The sequence below is a fragment of the Bos mutus genome, chromosome 18 (genome assembly GCF_027580195.1).
Source record: "Bos mutus isolate GX-2022 chromosome 18, NWIPB_WYAK_1.1, whole genome shotgun sequence".
NCBI lineage: Eukaryota > Metazoa > Chordata > Mammalia > Artiodactyla > Bovidae > Bos > Bos mutus.
In genome coordinates this window covers 2,585,730-2,607,278 of record NC_091634.1, presented here as the reverse complement: position 1 = coordinate 2,607,278, position 21,549 = coordinate 2,585,730, and the positions used below count along the sequence as shown (strand labels likewise).

Genomic DNA, 21,549 nt, shown 5'->3' with positions numbered 1-21,549 from the left:
CCCCAAGCTTTTCTGGATACTATTTGAGCCAACACTGAAATACTAAAGGAAGTCCCCCATCATAATATTGGTAACTAGAGAATATTCCAGGACTGTTTCTTTTAACCATGGCCTGGTTTCACAACAGCCTGATTCACACTTAATTTTCACATTCTTTGCCGTAAATCTTGGGTTACTGTCCCCATCACCACGCTTCTGTTATGGCAGGATGCATTCAGGTTGAGCTTTTCCCATTGACTCCACACCATTAATGGCCTTACTTCTGGTGGCCTTTTCCTGAGCCCCAACCCCCAGTCACAACGTGGGTAGCCCCTGCCACTCTTTTCCCTCCTTAATGGCCAGCCCCATACTGTAGCAGTGTCTGGAAATCTTTTTTCTCTTCTTAAAATCAGCTTCCTGCAAGCTATCTTCCCTCCGGAAGCTCTCCTTGGAGTCCGTTTACCCAATGTATTTTCTTTTCCCTTTCTGGGAGTGTGTTCTTCGCTGCCAAGCCAACCAGTGAACTCCTACCTCTCTGGAATTTTTTTTTTTTTTCATACAAAGTATAAAAATACGGATTTATACAAAAATTTATACAATTTACGTATGTAATTTATACAAATTGTATATTGTATATAATTGTATATAATTTTACAAAAATTATATACAATTTATACAAAATACGGATAATACATGCCGAAGCCGTATTTACTTCCATGACTAGCCTTCTGAAAGCACCTTAGCCGGCATTATTTTTGCCTCATGAAGCTTGAGACTGAAAACGTACCTATTTTCTGCAAGAGTCGAAATGTGAGGAAATGAGAGAATTTCAGTGGCTCTTCACCCTCCAGGCCATCCCAGCTCCTGGCCTCCAAATCCATCCCTGGACTTTCCGTACGTCAGATGTGCCAACATGGCCGTCCCCTTGGGGGCCGTTGTGATCTGGGCGCAGACATATTGCCTGTCTAGGACGTAACGGAAGTTGAATCATTGGCTCCAGTGACAGCTCAGATCCACCTCGGCATCCGTAGACAGGTCTAGACTTCAAAGCAGTTCACCGAAGTAGGAGGGCGTTTAGCTTCCCGTCGGTCTGGGGAAAATCTGTTTAGTGTGTGATTTTTGTGCCTGGATTTCCCCCCACCCCCCCTTTTTTTTTTGTCGTCACAGTAGTGGTATTGTTTCGCCCAGGGTGATACGTGGACTTGGTGCTGTCTGGACCCTTGGGATTATCTCCAGAGGGCAGAGGCATACGGCAGAAGTGCCGAGGTGGTTATATGTAAGGGGAACCAGGTGGGTACTGGATTTGGGAACCAGACGCGGAGTTTGTCTGTGGTTTGCGTTGGGGGTGTCCTGGGGGTCAGTATGATTAGATTCTGTAGAGATCAGTGCTCTTCTTCCAGTTTTCAAGGCTTGCGGTTCTGTGGATCACTCCGATTGCAGGGTGTACAGGTGGCATTGACGACGATCGCAGTGTCCGATTCAGATTGGGGATTTAATTCGGGGCTCAGTGATGGCGGGGTGTGCCTGGGTCATCTCATAAGGGTGTCAGTACCAGGTTTCGGGTTCATAAAGAAGCGACAGAAGACCGTACATCCCAGGGCAATAGTTCCAAACCATCTATATTTTATCTTTTGTGTACGTGTGTTTTCTTTTTAAATTTATTGAAGTATAATTGGTTTACAACATTGTGAATTTCTACTGTATAGCAAGGTGATTCAGATATATATACACATTCTCTTTAATATTCTTTTTCATTATGATTTATGACAGGACATTGACTATAGCTCCCTGTGATGTACTGTAGGACCTTGGTTAGCCCAGTTGTTTAGCTTTTAATCGAGAAGTTGACTATAGAAGGAGAGACTGAGCCAGCAATGCCAATCTGTCTTATATTGTCTGTGCGGCTTTTGCACTGCAAAGATAGAGTATATCGTGACAGGGACATTTTGGCTTGCAAATTTGAAAATCCGTGTGTACTTTTTGCAGAAAATATTTGTCAACACTTGCACTCACCTCCTAATAACGATATATTGCAACAGCACCATTACTTTGGAGAAGGAAATGGCAACCCGCTCCAGTATTCTTGCCAGGAGAATTCCATGGACAGAGGAGCCTCGCAGGCTACAGTCCCTGGGATGCAAAAAGTAGGACACGACTGAGCAACTAACACACACCGTTACTTACCTCCCTGACATACGTGAAAACTTTGTTCTTTGCTAACAGAATCTTCATTTTGCTTAATTATCTGGAAAGATGCCTTCTGGCAAGGTCATCCATATTCCAATTTATTGGGAAGTCCTGACTGGTCTTAGTCAATCATGTGGTTTGAGTTCCTATTGCTAGTGATTGAGTTAGTACTAAGAAAAGAGCTTATGTATATGGGGCGGTTCTAACCAGCTATGTATGTAGAAATGTGCTTTGGGGTTTCTAGAGAAGCATTTTTTTCTTTTAAAGAAGTAAGGCCTTGGATCTCTTTTCTCATATTGATAATGATATTGTTGAAAAATTTTGGCCCTGTTTTCTAATGTTAACTTATTCTTTCAGGTTTTCTTTATGGTGTTGTAATTATTCATTCCTCATCATTATTATAGTTTTGCCTGTCTTCAACTGTATATATTTTTATACCACATCTTCCTTATCTGTTCATCTATTGATGGACACTTGGGTTGCATCTGTGTTTTGGCTATTGTAAGTAGTTCTGCTATGAACATTGGGATGCCTAAAGCTTTTCAAATTAGAGTTTTCTCCACATCATGCACTTTTTTTTAATGTCAGGCTCAATATTTGTGAGACTCAGTTATGTTCTTGCACATAGATGTACTCCCCCCCCCCGCCCCCACCGTGTAACAGGATTATGCAAATATATAAATATCCACATAGCAAATATTTTGTGGTTTGCATGCCACTGTTCTCTCATGTATAAGTCTTTATTTTTGTTTTATTATCCTTGAAAGATGTAAAAGGTATTCTTAGCATGAAAGTTGAGCAAAGACTGTTGTTTTTCCATAGCATTCTATTGTTTGACTATATGATTTTCCGACTACTTGTGAAATTTGTGTTGCTTGCATTTCGGTTTGTTATGAATAATGTTACTATGGAGATTCATGACAGTGTCCTCCGGTTTAACCCATATTTTTGGAGGGAGGCCCCAGATTTTTGGAGGGATGTATTTCTTAGATGTATTCTTCAGAGCGAAGTTGCTTCTGGCTTGGTGAACACGTGGAGATGCAGGGAGAGTGACCCTCCTGTAGGGGGCACTCCTCACCCTTCCACACTTACCCTGTCCTGGGCAGGCACCTCTTCCATCTGCCTGTTCCTGAGTTACATCTTTTTGTAAGTAAATATAATACCTAAAATGTTTCTCTGAGTTCCGGGAGCCATTCTAGCATATTTTTGTTTGTTTTGTTTTTGGCTGTGCCACACAGCATGTGGGATCTTAGTTTCCTGACCAGGGATGGAACCCACACCCCCTGCAGTAGAAGCACAGAGTCCTAGCCACTGGACCTCCACAAAATTCCCTCCTCTAGCAAATGAATCAACCCAAGGAGGGGGTCATTGGACCCTGCGCTCTGTGGCCAGTTGCTTGGAAGCCCAGGTGACAGACTGGACTTGTGTTTGCACTTGAAGCAGAGGGTAGAGGCCAGTCTCACAGGACGGAGCCTTTAACTCATGAAATATGACGTTATCTCCAGGTACATAGTGGTGGAATTGAGTTGAAGTGTAGGACATCCAGCTGGTGTTGTAGAATTGTTTCCTGATGTGTTAGAAAAAGAACTACGTATCAAATTGGTGTCAGAATCCCACCTTGTTGTGGATGAGTTTCTTGTTATTACACTTCCCTCTTCTGATAGCACCACAAACTGTGTTTTAAGAGAGTTGTTAGTGTTCATTATGACACTGGAGAGTACGTATGACATATAATTTTTGTTTGTTAAATTCTTATGTTAATTAGTACTTTTATACGTTCTTCTGACAACGTAGTCTTAGAGCACTTCAACTTCATTTATATACGATTATTTTGTATTTTAATTTCTTATGTATTTAAAACCTTCTAAGATATTACCAGTATTTTTTTATAACAAAGCATTTCTGCTTTGAGCAGTATGGTAGTTTTCAAAATTAAGTGCATGTAGTCACGGGATGTATACAAATTTTTGAGTAGGTCCCTGACCGCACATGGTTTAGAGGATAAGCAGCGCCTATCCCCCCATGTGGTCCCTTCTGTATAACTGAAGTGCCTGCGATTCTGCTGCTCCCGAGGCCTGCTGCTGGGTGAATCTCTTGTCCCTCATCTCATTTGACAGTCATCCCACTTAAAGTTTGTGGAACAAAGGAACACTACCTCCGTCACAGTCAGAAGCTTAGGCTTTTTTGGCCAGAAGCATAAAATATTCTGGGGCTACCAGTAAAGGGACACTCGGCAATGCTGTGGGCATTGGGTTAAGATGAGCACCCAGGATTAGCAATATCCTCTGGGCCCAGAGGAAATGTACCCTCAGCTTGAATTTTCTCTTCCACCCAAGGTCCTGAGTCCCCAGGAGCAAAAGAATCAGTCAAAAGAGGAAGAAGTTATAGGATTTGGTAGCAGCATTTTCTGGGGATATGCTTGGTTGAAGACAAGTTTCAGAACAGAAATTGAGAGCAGATCCACGTGATACATCGACAGTGTTTTCAGAGAACAGAGGAAAATGATCCAAGCCCAGGTGACTTCTGGTTTGTTTTATTCTTTCCTTTGTTCCCCAGTGGGTTTGTAGAAACCTGTAAAAAATCATTTTCGTTATTCTATAAAGTATAAATTTGTATATCTTTTCCTGTTATATATATACACACATATATATGTGAGAATGTAGTGTTTCTAGTTTAACAAGAAGATTTAGTTCTACATACTATCAGATCAGATCAGTCGCTCAGTCGTGTCCGACTCTTTGTGACCCCATGAATCGCAGCACGCCAGGCCTCCCTGTCTATCACCAACTCCTGGAGTTCACTCAGACTCACGTCCATTCAGTCAGTGATGCCATCCAGCCATCTCATCCTCTGTCGTCCCCTTCTCCTCTTGCCCTCAATCCCTCCCAGCATCAGAGTCTTTTCCAATGAGTCAACTCTTCTCATGAGGTGGCCAAAGTACTGGAGTTCCAAGTTCCAATTGGATAAATGAATGGATGACTAACTACACAATTAGAGAATGTTGTATTAGGCATTTGCTTCTTTAATGATACATTAAAATAAAAGCCCTACTGGATACCTCAGTGCAGCCTGTAAAGTGGAAATGAGCAGAACACCTTTAACATTTCTTCCCTATCATCAAGATGACATCATCATTACACACCTCTCTTATTACAGGAAACCCTCACATTTGACGATGTGGCTGTGGACTTCACGTGGGAGGAGTGGCAGCTCCTGACCCCTGCTCAGAAGGCCCTGTACAGGGATGTGATGCTGGAGAACTGTAGCAACCTGGTGTCTGCCGGTGAGGATGGCTCCCTTGGGTCACTGACCAGGTCCCCAGTCAGTGGCCTTTCCTTTCTCAGCTTCTGAAAGCTCTGGAGCATCTGTGATGCTCAGTGTCCTCTCTGGCCCAAGAGAAGTGGGTGTATTCTCTCTTCTCCTGTGAGAAAAGCCTTGACTCTGTAGGTTGTGAAATTGTTTTGGCCTCACATGTAGCATTCTGCTGTCTTCACAGACCCCAGGGCAACTCACTGGGCCTAAATAGTCTGTCATTTCCCATGAACAGGTTTTCAAGCAAGCACACCAGAGGTACTCTCCAAATTGGATCAAGGAGAACCATGGATGATGGATGATGAAACCCACTGTCAAACCCGTTCAGGTGAGTGAGAGACCAGCAGGGGGACAGGCTGTGGAAATGACCTTGTCAGAGAAGAGCCACAGCTGTGAGGGGATTGGAGGATGGGTGAACAGTGCCTCCCTGCATTTCTCTCCCGGTATCAGAGAACTTTTCTTTGTAGGAGTTTCAGTTCAGTTCAGTCACTCAGTCGTGTCCGACTCTTTGTGACCCCATGGACGGCAGCACGCCAGGCCTCCCTCTCCATCACCAACTCCCGGAGTTCACTCAAACTCATGTCCATTGAGTCGGTGATGCCATCCAACCATCTCATCCTCTGTCATCCCCTTCTCCTCCCACCTTCAATCTTTCCCAGCATCAGGGTCTTTTTAAATGAGTCAGTTCTTTGCATCAGGTGGCCAAAGTATTGTAGGAGTTTAGAGAAGAATGTATCCCTTTTTAAGAAATATTCTGTGTGTTCTGGGATCTGTTTCTTTATTTTACTGCCATCTTGATTTTTGTTTGCCTAGTGTTCTTTTTCCTACCATTTTCATATCTTTTCCGTCTCCATACTCTCCCACCTCATTTTCTGTGAAATTCCCCCTTCCAGGATCTCTCGCCACAGAGAAGACTTTTTCTAAAAATGTTTGTTTTTGGCTGCGCTTTGTCTTCGTTGCTGCATGCTGGCTTTTCTCTACTTGCGGCGAGGGGCGCTACTCCCTAGTTTTGGTGCAGAGGCTTCTCATTGCAGTGGCTTCTCTTGTGGAGCACGGGCTCCAGAGCTCAAGAGCTTCAGTTGTTGCAGTTCCCAGGTGCTAGAGGACAGGCTTGATAGTTGTGGCCCACGGGCTTTGTTGCTCCCCAGCATGTCGGGTTTTCCCGGATCAGGGATCAAACTTGTGTCTCCTGCATTGGCAGGCAGTTTCTTTACCACTGAGCTACCAGTGAAGCCCTCCACAGAGAAAACTTTGAATTCCTCTCTGTCTGCTGCCGTCTACTGCCCCTTCCTGCTCCACTGTTCATATTGATTTCCTTTCTCACAACCATCCCATTGGATGCCGGCCCCAAAGTAGACTGGTCTTCACTAGGCCTTCTCTCCGCCCTGAGGTTTTACTAATGTTTTGCTTTCCCTTTTACTCAGTGATCTCTTGACCTTCCAAGTTTTCTTCTTTCTAATAAGCTAACAAATTCCTTTGGCTCACTGGAGAAAACTCCCAAGTTGATACCTCCCCACTGTGATCCAGCACAGACTTGGTTCTGTACAATTTCCTCATCTCAATGGCAGCTCTCCTTAGTTCCTAGTAACTATCTGGTTGTGGATCATCTTCCTTCCCAGGAAACCCTACAAGTTATCTTCTCCCTTACTCCTGTGCAGCCTCCATCCTGGCTAGTCAGACTTTACCTCCACTGTGGCCCCTTGCAGAGCTCTCCTCTGTAAAGGGCTCAGCTGTTCAGGATGAATTTTTAACTAGAAAATTATTTTAACATCCTGCATTCTTAGTTCCAGCCTCAACTCGATCATAATTCTTGCCTACTTCCAGTTAATTCCTTTGTATATTTACTAGTTTTGAAATTTCTTCTCATTTGTTGTAGACCTTACCATCACATTCACTTCCTGAAAGCTTTAATTTCTTTCCCCTGGTATCCTGATAAAATTAAGTACCAGGTAACCACATTCCCTTTCAGGACAAAAAAATTCTCTTTTCTGTGATCGTTATGACAGATCATCTTATTCACACGGACATTTTCATCTTCCTAAACCGCCCAGTCTGTTCTATACATGGAATAGCTAGCTTTCTTGATTCCTTCCTGTATGAATTTTTTGATAGTGAAGTGTAAACTGGAACATTACAGCAGTCTGAGCCACTCAGACAGGAAAGAATTCACCTGCAAGGTAGTAGACCCAGGTTCAATCCCTGGGTTTGAAAGAGCCCTGGAGAAGGAAATGGCAACCCACTCCAACCCACTGGGAAATTCCATGGACAGAGGAGCTTGCTGGGCTGCAGTCCGTGAGATTGCAAAGAGTTGGATACAACTGAGCAACTAACACATACACAAACACAGCAGTTGAAAAAACAGAACTAGAGCTTTTGTTCTAAGAGGATGAGACATGAATTTAATCAAAATTTATAATAAATAATATGTCTAGGTGGTGAAAAGTGCTGTGATGAAATTAAGTTGCCTAATGGACCAGTGTGAGCCAGGGCTCCTCCTTTAGGAAAGGGAGCAGCTCTCTGAGGTGCAAATTGTAACTTAGATGTGCTTGCAGTTGTCTGCTGTATAATTTTCTTTCTTTTTTCCCCTTCTTTTTAAAAATTTTTTGCCGAAAGACATGTGGAATCTTACTCAGATGCTAAAGAATCTGCCTGCAATGCGGGAGACCTGGGTTTGATCCCTGGGTTGGGAAGATGCCCTGGAGAAGGGAATGGCAACCCATTCCAGAATTCTGGCCTAGAGAATTCTATGGTCAGAGGAACCTGGCAGGCTCCAGTCCATGTGGTCGCAAAAGAGTTGAACACAGCTGAGCAACTAACATACCGGGGATTGAACCTAAGCCTCCTGTACTGGAAGCAAAGAGGCTTAATGGCTAAACTGCTAGGGAAGTCCCTGTGTCATTCTCTTCATTCCCCTCATGCCAACAACAACACTGGATCCATAGGGAGGCCTGTCTTCCTCCAAATTGAGCCAGATTTCCTCCACCTCTCTCCCTCTCCATCACTCCTTCCCACCAGTTTTCACAGCCTGTAGCTGTTTTCCTCATGTTCTGTCTCTGCCCCACGAAGTGGTTTTATCCCGCTACAGCATGGGCTCTGTACACCTGTGAATGTGTTTGTGACTCCCCAACACTAGCACCATTCCTGGTCCACCATGGTCAGCAGTCAGGATCTGTGGACTGGATGAGTCCATATCACAGTGTGGATAAGGTGCCCTGCAACCTCTGGGCTCCTTCTCACAGAACATTCTTGTATTTTACAGTCTCTGTATGTCTGCAAGGCTATTGTTTAGAAGGTATTCAAATCTGTACTTTTTCATTGTGAATTATCCAGCCCTGTGTTTTACACTAACTACTTTTTCCTTTTGACTGGTATGTGGCACTGTTCCAGTGTGCAGGGAACATTAAACATAGAATTTTATTTACACTTATAAAAACATCCCCATAAAGATTCCTCACATCAAGGTATTTTTAGGAAATTCATTTTTCTTCTCTTTCCTAGAAGTCTGGAAATTTGATGACCACCTGCTGGAGTACTTACAAAATGAGAGCATGGAGAAGAGACTAGAACAATGGCATGAACAGAACCCACTAGAAAATGCTGTTCATCAGAGCATAACTCATTTTCTGCTCAGGCAGCATCATGATGTGTTTGACTTACATGATAAATGTATGAAATCAAATTTAACTTTACTTTCTCAAAACCTCAGCTATGAAATAAAGAGCTCCAATGAGCTTATTGGAGATGAGAAATCCTGTCGCCATGCTGACAGTGAACAGTTTCATCCTGAAATTAAATTCCCCCAAAGCCAAAAACTCATCAGCTCCAAATCCCCACTCAATGAGCATCAGAAAACTAAAAAAACAGAGAAGCCTCATGTATGTGGTGAATGTGGGAAAGCTTTCATCAAAAAGTCTTGGCTCACTGATCATCAGATAATTCACACAGGAGAGAAGCCCCATCGATGTAATCTTTGTGACAAAGCATTCTCTAGAAAATTCATGCTCACTGAACATCAGAGAACACACACAGGAGAGAAACCTTACCAGTGCACTGATTGTGGCAAAGCCTTCCTCAAGAAATCACGGCTCAATATACATCAGAAAACCCACACCGGAGAGAAACGGTATATCTGCAGTGACTGTGGAAAGGGCTTCATCCAGAAGGGAAATCTCATTGTCCATCAGCGAATTCACACAGGTGAGAAACCTTACACATGCAATGAATGTGGAAAAGGCTTCATCCAGAAGACCTGCCTCATTGCCCATCAGAGATTTCACACGGGAAAGACTCCTTTTGTGTGTAGTGAGTGTGGAAAATCCTGTTCCCAGAAGTCAGGTCTCATTAAACATCAAAGAATTCACACAGGAGAGAAACCCTTTGAATGCAGTGACTGTGGGAAAGCCTTCACTACAAAGCAAAAGCTCATTGTCCATCAAAGGACTCACACGGGAGAGAGACCTTATACCTGCAATGAGTGTGGGAAAGCTTTTGCCTACATGTCTTGCCTTGGTAAACATAAGAAAATACACACAAGAGAGAAACCTGGAGATGCAATCAAGGGGGAGAATCCTGCCTCACAGACAAGTGATGCCATGCGGGAGAAGAGCCTTGTTAACCTGGTGGCTGTGCAGGTGCCTTCCATGGCCCTTCAGCCGTCAGTCAACATCAGTGGACTCCTAGCAAATAGGAACGTCCTCATAACGGGACCACCCGTGGGCAGGTGTGCACCCGCAGGAGATGACAGAGGGTCTGCAGAAGACAGAACCCTTAAGAACGCAGTGAGCATGGTTGTGCCTTCGGTGGTCAATTATGTTTTATTTTGTGTCACAGAAAACCCCTAGGAAAAAAACTCAAGACATACTATGTGTAAAAGTTAGAAATCATTGAGCAAAAATTTCTAGGTCAAATGGTGGCTGAAAAGTTTATACTGAGAGAAACTGTATAAATGCTGAGACCAGGAACCCATGATATACTCATCCAGTTAAATATATGCATTGATACTGAGGCATAATCTGATGTTAATCCAAACACAAACACATCAATTGTTCTGTTGTGTCAGTTGAATGAAGGAAGGAAGCCTGAGTCCAACTAAGTGGAAGAAATAAGTAGGTGAAGTTTTTAAGCATGCAATTTGTATGTGGAAGGTTCCTGTGAACAAACAGGGCTAATACTGGTTTGGTGGGCTATGGGCTATGTATATGTGTGTGTGTATATATATATCAGTTCTGTTTCTCCAGGGCAAGGTGAAGGATTGACTGAAAACTGGGATGTCTACCTTAAACTCTAAGAAATTTTATATTATGCAGAGGGATTTAGATCGAGCCAGTTTGCTTGAGTCTTAGATTGAGTCATTTTATTCATTTACTGAGTATTTGTTGAGTACTTCCTTTTTTATTGGGTCCCGTCCTAGTAGCTGAGGATACAGTGGTGATTAAGCCCATGAAAAAACCCATGGTCTCCTAGAGAGAGCTTTGAGGTAACTATTATTTTTAAGTAGTACATCAGCTAATCTGTTAATAGTAAGAGGATGTAAATACATACACTAAACGAAATAGATATTTTCATAGTTCCTTCCAGTTAACATAATAGAAGACCATCACTTGCATAGCATATAGAAACAGAAATTCATTTCTCACAGTTCTGGAAGCTACAAAGTCCCAGATTAAGGGGCCTGCAGATTTAGTATCTCCCATCCAAGTACTAAGCAGGCCTGATCCTCTGAGCTTTTCAGCTCAAATGAGATCAGCACATTCAGGGTATTACAGCTATAGACAGACTTGGTATCTAATGAGGGCTCCTGGTTCATAGAAGATGGTCATCCCATTGTATCCTCATGTTGGGGAAAGGGCAAAGCGGGGGTGGGTTCTCTTCTATAAAGGCACTATTCCCAATCATGAGGGCTCCACTCTTTGGACCCAGTTGCCTCTTAAATGCCCACTTCTTAATACCATTCTATTTTGTTTTTAATATTTTAATTTTATTGGAATATGGTTGATTTACAATGCTGTGTTAGTTTCAAGTGTACAGCAAAGGATTCAGTTATACATATACATAATTCCCTGGTGGCTCAGACAGTAAAAAATCTACTGCTATGCAGGAGGCCCAGGTTCAATCCCCGAATCGGGAATTTCCCTTGGAGGAGAGCAGCAACCCACTCTAGTATTCTTGCCTGGAGTATCCCATGGACAGAGGAGCCTGGTGGGCTACAGTACAGTCCACCGGGGTGGCACAGACTCAGACACAACTGAAGCGAGATAGCACACATGCATGGATGCTTTGGTAATAATGAGGAGGTTCCCCATCCCAAGCTTTTCTGGATATAATTTGAACTAAGACTTAAGTACTAACGGGAGTTAGTACTTAATATAGGTAACTAGAGAATATTCCAGGACTGTTTCTAGTGATTGTATTTGACAGCCTTCCTGCCTCAGATTCTCTGAGAAACTTAATGCAAATATCCTAGCCATGTCCCCCAGCTCTGAAACCAGAACCTTTGGGGCTACAATTGAGGACCCCTCATTTTTAACAGCGGCCTGAGGCATACTTAATTTTGATGTTCTTTGCCCTAAATTTTGGGTTACTGTCCCCATCACCACGCTCACATTATGGTGGGATGGATTCAAGTCGAGCTTTTTCCATCGACTCCACACCATTAATGGCCTCACTTCTGGCGGCCTTTTCCCCACCCCCCACCCCCAGTCACAACTTGGGTAGTCCCTGCTGCTCTTTGCCCTGTTAATGGCCAGCCCCATACTGTACAGCTCCTGGAAATTGTTTTCTGTTCTAAAAAAACAGCTTCCTGCAAACTATTTCCCTCCGTGGTGTCCGTTTACCAGATGTATTGTTTTCCCTTTCTGGGAGTGCATCTCCGCTGCCAATTGGACGATTGAACTCTTACCTTTCTGTTTGGATTTTTTTTTTTTTTTTTTTTAATACAAAGTGGATAATACACACCGTGGCCTTTTACTTCCCTCCCTAGCAGGCTTGAAAGCACCTTAGTCTGCATCAGTTTTGTCTTGGGAAGCCTGAGACTGAAAATGTACCTATTTTCTGCAAGAATCGAAGTGCCAGGAAATGAGAGAAGTTCAGTGGCTTCTCCCCCTCCAGGCATCCCCAGCTTCTGGGGCACAAACGCGTCCCTGGGTATTCTGTACGTCAGGTGTGCCAACATGGCTGCTCCCAAGGGGCCGCGGTGAGCTGGGCGCAGACATTGCTTCTCTAGGACGTACCGGAAGTCGGGCCTCAGCGCCTACACGCCCCAGATCCACCTCGGCTTCCGTAGACAGTTCTGGAGGTCAAAGCAGTTCGCGGAAGCACGACGCTGTTTAGGCGGATGGTCAGTCTGAGGAATATCAGGTTAGCATGCAATTTTTGTCACTGGAATTTGTTGTTGTTGTTACAGTGGTGGTATTTTTTCTTCCAGGGTGATAGAGGACTTCGTGCCGTCTGGACCCATGAGATTATTGCCAGAGGGCAGAGGGGGAGGGTAGAAATGCCGAGGTGGTTATATTTAAGGGGAACCAGGTGGGTTCCGGATTTGTGGAGAACCAGAAGTGGAGTGTGTCTGTGGTTTGGATTGGGAGCGTGTCCTGTGAATCAGTGCAATTAGATTGTGTAGAGATCAGTACTCTTCCAGTTGTCAGACCTTGGGGTTTTGTAGGTTACTTGGCTTGCAAGGTGTACATGTGTTGAAGAAACCAGTAATGGAGAAACCAAGCACCGCACTCTGAGTTGGAGAACTCAGGTTTACTAAGCAGGTGGGCCCAGAGGAGTTAACACTTCAAGCTCTGAGCCATAAACAAGGGGTTTATAGAGTTTTTATAGACAGACTATAGTAGGCAACATTAGCTGCTAATGCTAAGCTGCTAAGTCACTTCAGCTGCTAATAGGGTGGTTTAAACTAAGGGGTTTCGCGCGCGCGGGAACAGCGGTCAAGACGGGGAGGGGGATGCCTGACCTTTACAGGGACAGGCATGATTAAGCAGGATTGCAGGGGCCGGGCAATTGCAAAGAGCAGGACAAGGGTAAGTGAGATAAGCTCCAGTTCCTAGTATTGTAAATCCCCACTTCCTGAGACTACGTGACCTGTGATCCAAACTTTGCAAGGAGCAAGCAGAGGCAGAACAAGCAGGAGGTTATGTAAAATTTTAACTTTTCCTCTTCGGTGACAACGATCGCAGTATTGGATTCAGGTTAGGGATTTAATTCGGGGCTCAGTGGTGGGCGGGGACTGGGTCATCACATGAGGGTGTCTGGCCCAGGTTTTGGGTTAATAAGGAAGTGTGTAGTGTAGTCAGTATCCGGTACAGAGAGGTGTGTGATGGTTGAAGAGTTGGACGCCAAGGATGGTTGTGTTGGTAGTTGAGTTGAGGTTCCAGTTTCTGCTGGTGCGACAGAAGACTGTACATCCCAGGGCAGTAGTTCCAAACCATCTGTATTTTAGCTTTTTTTGTGTGTGTTTTTCTTTTTAAATTTGCTGAAGTATAGTTGATTTACAATGATAGGTTAATTTCTACTGTACAGCAAGGTGATTCAGTTACACACATATATATACATTCTCCTTGATATTAATTTCCATTATGATTTATGACAGGACATTGAATATAGTTCCTTGTGCTGTACTGTAGGACCTGGTTTAGCTTTTAATCGAGGAGTTGACTACAGGACGAGAGGCTGAACCAGCAAAGCCAATCTGTTTTTGTACCGCCTGTGCTGCTTTCACATAGCAAAGGCAGAATATAGTCGTGACAGATATTCTGGCCTGCAAATTGGAAAATCTGTCTGTTCTTTTTTGCAGAAAATATTTGTCAACACCTGCACTCACCTCCTAATATCGGTATATTGCAACAGCACCATTACTTACCTCCCTGACATACGTGAACGTTAGCATACATTATTTGGTAACAGAATCTTCTTTTTGTTTAATCATCTGGCAAGGTGACCTTTGGCAAGGCCACCCATATCCCAGTTTACTAGGAAGTCCTGGCTGGTCTTAGTCAATCGTGTATTTCAAGTTCCCATTGCCAGTGATTGAGTTAGTACTAAGAAATGAGCTTGGGCATTTCTAACCAGCTATGTATGTAGATGTCCTTTGGGGTTTCTAGGGGAGCATTTTTTCTTTCAAATAAGTATCATTTCATGTTGATAATGATATTGCTGAAAAATATCGGCCCAATTTTCTAATGTTAACTTATTCTTTCGCATTTTTCTTTATGGTGTTTTAATTATTTATTCCTCATTATAGTTTATTTAGTTTTTTCTATTTTCAACTGTGTATATTTATACAGCACATCTTCTTTATCTGTTCATCTCTTGAAGGACACTTGGGTTGCATCTGTGTCTTGGCTATTATATTTTAGTTCTGCTGTGAACATTGGGATGCCTGTATCTTTTCAAATTAGAGTTTTCTCCACATCATGCTTTTTTTCTTTTTTTTTTTTAAATGTCAGGGTCAATATTTGTGAGAATCATTCATGTTTTTGCACATAGGTATACTTTTTTCCCCCCTGTGTAACAGGGTCAGGCAAATATTAAATATCCACATAGTAAATATTTTGGGGTTTCCATGCCACCATTCTCTCACATATACTTCTTTATTTTTGTTTTATAGCCCTTGAGAAATGTAAAAGGCATTTTTAGCTTGAAGCTGAGCAAAGACTGTACTTTTCCAATATTATTCTGTTGTTTGAATATATGATTTTCCAACTATTTATGAAATGTGTGTTGTTTACATTTTGGTTTATTATGAATAATGTTACTATGGAAATTCATGACAGTGTTCTCTTGTTCAACCCAGATTTTTGGAGGGATGTTATTTCTTAGATGTGTTCCTCAGAGTGAAGTTGCTTCTGGCTTGAACATGTGGAGATGCAGGAAGAGTGACCCTCCTGTAGGGGGCACGCCTCACCCTTCCACACATACCCTGTCTTGGGAACCTCTTCCATCTACCTGTTCCTCAGTTATAAAGTTATTTATGTTTTTTTTAAATAAATATAGAACCTAAAATATTTATCTGAGTTTTATGAGGTATTCTAGCATCTAGTTTCTGTTATTACATTTCCCTCTTCTGATAGCGCCACAGTCTATGTGCTTTAAGAGAATTGTTAGTGTGCATTATGACACTGAAGAGTATGTACCACATATAATTTTTGTTTGTCAAATTCTTGTTAATTTGTACTTTTGTGCTTTCTTCTGGACAATATAGTAGTTTTAGAGCACTTCAAATTTAATTATGTATGATTATTTTGTATTTTAATTTTTATGTATTTGAAACCTCCTAAGATATTACCATTATCGCTTATAAGAAAGCGTTTCTGGTTTGACCAGTGCATTGGTTTTCAAAATGAGTGCACGTGCTCACGGGGCATATAAGAACATTTGACGAGGTCCCTGAGTACACATGGTTTAAAGGAAACAGTGCTCAGGACCTCTCCTGCCATGTGGTCCCTTTTGTATACAGAGCCACTTGTGATTCTCATGCCCCTGAGGCCTGCTGCTGTGATGGATCTCGATTCCCTCATCTCCTTTGACTGTCACACCACTTCAAGTTCACAGAATAAAAGAATATATCACCAGCACAGTGAGAAGCTTAGACTTCTTGGCCAGAGGAATAAACTCTTCTGGGCCAGCAAACGAAGGGACACTCAGCAATGCTGTGGGTCTTGGGCTAAGGTGAGCACCCAGGAGCAGCGATAGCATCCGAGCCCAGAGAAAATGTACCCTCAGCTTGAATTTTCTCCTCCACCCAAGGTCCTGAGTCCCCAGGAGTGAAATAATCAGTTGAAGGAGGAAGAAGTTACAGATTTGGTGGCAGCATTTTCTTGGGATATGCTTGGTTGAAGACAAGTTTCAGAACAGAAATTGAGAGCAGATCCACGAGACACATCAACGGTACCAGGTGTTTTCAGAGAACAGAAGAAAATGATCCAGGCCCAGGTGACTTTTGATTTGTTTTATTCTTTCCTTTGTTCCCTAATGGATTTTTAGAGGCCTGTAAAAAATCACTTTCATTATTCCATAAAGTATAAATTTGTGTATCTTTTCATGTCATATATATATGTGTGTGTATATACATACACATATATTAGAGAATATTGTATTCAGCATTTGCTTCTTTAATGATACATGAAAATAAAAACCCTACTGGATATTTCAGTGCAGCCTGTAAAGTGGAAATGAGCAGAACACCTTTAACATTTCTTCCATATCATCAAGATGACATCATCATTACACACCTCTCTTCTTACAGGAAACCCTCACATTTGACGATGTGGCCGTGGACTTCACGTGGGAGGAGTGGCAGCTCCTGGCCCCTGCTCAGAAGGCCCTGTACAGGGATGTGATGCTGGAGAACTATAGCAACCTGGTGTCTGCCGGTGAGGATGGCTCCCTTGGGTCACTGACCAGGTCCCCAGTCAGTGGCCTTTCCTTTCCAGCTTCTGAGAACTCTGGAGCATCTGTGATGCTCGGTGTCCTCTCTGGCCCAAGAGAAGTGGGTGTATTCTCTCTTCTGCAAGAAAAGCCTTGACTCTGTAGGTTGTGAAATTGTTTTGGCCTCACATGTAGCATTCTGCCGTGTTCACAGACCCCAAGGCAAACTCACTGGGCCTAAATAGTCTGTCATTTCCCATGAACAGGTTTTCAAGCAAGCACACCAGAGGTACTCTCCAAATTGGATCAAGGAGAACCATGGATGATGGATGATGAAACCCACTGTCAAACCCGTTCAGGTGAGTGAGAGACCAGCAGGGGGACAGGCTGTGGAAATGACCTTGTCAGAGAAGAGCCACAGCTGCGAGGGGATTGGAGGCTCTGTCCATCTGTCTCCTGATGTTATGCTCCCCCAGGCAAGATACTGGATGGAGTTAGCCATTCACTTCTCCAGGGTTCTCCCCAACCCAAGGATTGAACCTGCGTCACTTATATCTTCTGAATTGGCAGGTGGATTCTTTAATGCTAAAGCCACCTGGGAAGCCCTAACTGTTGCCTACTTCCAGTTAATTCCTTTGTGTATGTACTAGTTTTGAACTTTCTTCTCATTTGTTGTAGACCTTAACATTGTATTCCTGAAGGCTTTCATTTCTTTCCCCTCATATCCTGATAACATTAAGTCCCAGGTAACCATGTTCCCTGTTATGACATAAAAATTCTCCTTTCTGTGATCATCATGACATATCATCTTATTCCCAGAGATTTCTGTCTTATTCCTAAACCTCCCAGTCTGTTTCATATGTGGGACTGCTTCCTTGATTCCTTCCTCTATGAATTTTTTTGATAATCTATTGTAAACTGGGATGTTATAGCAGCTGAGAAAACTAATAGCCTGAGAGCTTTCATTCTAAGAGGATGAGACATAAGTTTAATCAAAATCTAAAATAAATAATATGACCAGGGGGTGAAAACAGCTGTGATGGAATTAAATTGTGTCATGGACCACTGTGAGCTGGGGCTCCTCTTTTAGGAAAGGGAGCAGCTTTCTGGGATGTAGGATGTAACTTAGATGTGGTTGCAGTTCTCTGCTGTGTCATTTTCTCTTTTTTCCTTAAAAAATTTTTTTTGGCCATATGACATATGGGATCTTACTCAGATGGTAAGGAATCTGCTTGTGATGCTGGAATGATCCCCTGGAGAAGGAAATGGCTACCTACTCCTGTATTCTTGCCTGGAGAATTCTATGGACAGAGAAACCTGGTGGGCTATAGTCCACGGGGTCGCAAAGAGTCATGGACATGACTGAGCAACTCACACACGGTGGATTGAACCCGAGCCCCCTGTACTGGAGGCGCAGTGTCTTAACTGCTAAACCACCAGGGAAGTCGCTGTATCATTTTCTTCATTCCCCCTCCCAGCAACCCCAGTGCTGGATCCACAGGGAGGCCTATCTTCCTCCAAATTGAGCCTAGATTTCCTCCACCCCTCTCCCTCTTCATTGCTCCTTCCCACCAGTTTTCACAACTTACAGCTGTTTTCTTCGTGTCCTGTCTCTGCCCTGTGAAGTGGTTTGACCCCACTACAGCATAGGCTCTGTGCACCTGAGGAGTACGTTTGTGACTCCCCAACACTAGCACCATTCCTGGTCCACTGTGGACATCAGTCAAGACCTGTGGACTGAATGAGTCCATCCGTCACAATGTAGATGAGGTGGCCCTGCAGCCTGCAGTCTCCTGCTCACAGGAGATTGCTTGTATTTTACAGTATTTAGACAGTTATCAAATCTGTCTTTATTCATTATGACTCTTTTTCCCCCCCAGCATATGAAGAATATTAAACACAGAGCTTTATTTACACTTATACTGTAGGCTCATCACTAAAAAGACATCTCACATCGAAGTATTGTAAAAAATACCTCTATTCTGGGACTCCCCTGGTGGTCCATGGGTTGGGACTGTGCACTTCCGCTGCAGAGGTGCAGGTTTGATCTCTGGTTGGGGAACTAAGATCCCACGTGTGTATTAGTTGCTCAGTCCTGACTGACTCTTGGCGACCCCATGGACTGCAGCCTGCCAGGCCTCTCTGTCCATGGGATTCTCCTGGCAAGAATACTGGAGTTAGCTGCCATTTGCTTTTCCAGATATTCCCAACCCGGGGATCACACTGGCGTCTCCTGCATTGCAGGCAAGTTCTCTACCACTGAGCCATCAGGGAAGCCCCAAGATCTCACATGCCACAAGGAAAAAAAAAAACACCTTTTATTCCAGATCTAAAAGATAGAGGAATTCATTCTTCTTTTCTTTCCTAGAAGTCTGGAAAGTTGATGGCCACCTGCTGGAACACTTACAAAAGAAGAGAGTTGAGAAAAGACTAGAACAATGGCTTGAACAGAACCCACTGGACAATTCTGGTCATCAGAGCAGAGCTCTGTTCAGGCACAATCATGATGTGTTTGACTTACATGGAAGAAGCGTGACATCAAATTCAAGTTTACTCTCCGAGAGTCTGAACTGTGAAATAAAGAGAGCTGCTGAGCCTCCTGCAGATGGGAAATCCTGCCCCTATGCTGACAGGGAACCATTTCATCCTAAACTCCTCAGCACTAAGTCCCAACTCATGGAGCATCAGCACACTAAACAAATGAAGAAGTCTCATGTGTGCAGTGAATGTGGGAAAGCATTCGTCAAGAAGTCTTGGCTCGCTGATCATCAGAATCTTCACACAGGAGAGAAGCCCCATCGATGTAACCTCTGTGGGAAAGCCTTCTTCAGAAAGTTCCAGCTCACTGAGCACCAGAGGATGCACATGGGGGACAAACCTTACGAGTGCACCGACTGTGGCAAAACCTTCCTCAAGAAATCAGGGCTCAATGTGCACCAGAGAACCCACACGGGAGAGAAACCATTTATTTGCAGTGAGTGTGGCAAGGGCTTCATCCAGAAGGGAAACCTCGTGGTCCATCTGCGGATCCACACAGGCGAGAAACCTTACACGTGCACCGAGTGTGGGAAAGGCTTCACCCAGAAGACGTGTCTCATGGCACACCAGCGGATTCACACTGGCACGAGTCCCTTTGTGTGTGGCGAGTGTGGGAAGACGCTTTCCCAGAAAATGGGTCTCATCAAGCACCAGAGGACTCACACGGGAGAGAAGCCCTTTGAATGCAGCCACTGTGGGAAGGGCTTTATCGAGAAGCCACAGCTCGTGATACACCAGAGGATCCACACGGGCGAGAAACCCTACAGATGCAGCAAGTGTGGGAAATCATTCAGAGGGAAGTCGGTCCTCAATAAACACCTGAAAACTCACTCAGTCAAGAAACTCCCTCCCTCAGTGAAGTCCCCCCAGAGCAGTGTCGTTCTCCAGGAGAAAAACCTGAACACAGTGACAATGCACCTGCCTCCTCTGGCCCCTCAGTTGCCAGTCGGCATCAGTGGGCTCCTGGCTAACAGGAGCACGGTCTTAGTGGGACAGCCTGTGACCCGATGGTTACCCACTGGAGACAACAGGGGCCTGGCCCAGGAGAGGACCCTTATGAACTCAGTGAATGTGGTCGTGCCTTCAGTGGTCAATTACATTTTATTTTATGTCACCGGAAACTAGTAGGAAAAAACAAAACACATTGAGGAAAAGGGTTGAGCAAAAATTTCTAGCTCAGACGGTGGCTGAAAGTATACACCGTAAAAAATTGTATGAGTGTGGAGACTGGACGGGCATAATGTTCTCATCCAGTTAAATATATGCATTGGTACAGAGGAATAATCTCATGTTAACCCAACAGATACACTTCAGTTGTTCTACTGTGCTGAACAAATGAAGGAAGGTAAGGTAAGGTAAGGTGTGCGTTGTTAGCCATGTCTGACTCTTTGTGACCCCATAGACTGTAGCCCCCCAGGTTCCTCTGTCCATGGGATTTCCCAGGCAAGAATACTGGAGTGGGTTGCCATTTCCTTCTCCAGGGGATCTTACTGAGCCAGGAATCGAACCCACGTCTCCTGTGTTTTCTACATTGCAGGCGTATTCTTTATCTGCTGAACCATTAGGAAAGCAAATGAAGGAAGCCTGAATTCAACTAAATGGAAGAAATGAGGTGAATTTTTAAGCATATAATGTGTATGTGGAAAAAGCACAAAAGGGCTAATACTGAGTTGGTGGCATATGGGGTGTGTTGGTATCAATTCAGTTACCCCCAGCCAAGGTGAAGTGTGAATTCAAAACCAGGATGTCGTCCTTTAAACCTGGTAAAGTTGATTTTGCCAAGGGAGACTTGGCAAGCAACAGCCTTAGGTTGAGTCAGTCTGTTCATTTACAGAGTATTTGGCAAATACTTCCTTGATACCTGGTTCAATCCTAGAAGCTGAGGAGATTGTGGTGATCAAAACAAAGAAAACCCATGGTCTCCTGGAGATACCATTGAGGTGGTAGGATTATCTTCAAGTGTCTATCTCAGTGTATCTCTACACTCAAGTTAATTTAGCGAGAGGTTGTAAGTGTTTCTAATAAATGTAATAGACATGGAGTAATTGGCTCAAGGGAAAAAGAAAATTTACTGTTGAAGGAGCACCTCATTTGGGAGATTGGGGAAGGACTTAATGGTATTTAAGCACCATAGAACACAAGTAGATTTTTTTTTAATTTATT

General features: G+C 43.6%; 1 protein-coding gene across 1 annotated transcript; it reads left to right on the top strand.

The window, feature by feature from the left end:
- The first annotated feature begins 1,000 nt into the window (after positions 1-1,000).
- LOC102280244 (zinc finger protein 432) lies at positions 1,001-20,524 on the top strand. The gene is made up of 10 exons (XM_070388109.1): positions 1,001-1,269; positions 4,503-4,682; positions 5,323-5,449; positions 5,714-5,806; positions 8,977-10,299; positions 12,586-12,670; positions 16,320-16,413; positions 16,727-16,853; positions 17,115-17,207; positions 19,217-20,524. Exons 2-10 carry the CDS (start codon positions 4,668-4,670, stop codon positions 20,509-20,511), a joined length of 3,252 nt encoding a protein of 1,083 aa, XP_070244210.1. The 5' UTR covers positions 1,001-1,269; positions 4,503-4,667; the 3' UTR covers positions 20,512-20,524.
- Positions 20,525-21,549: the final 1,025 nt, after the last annotated feature.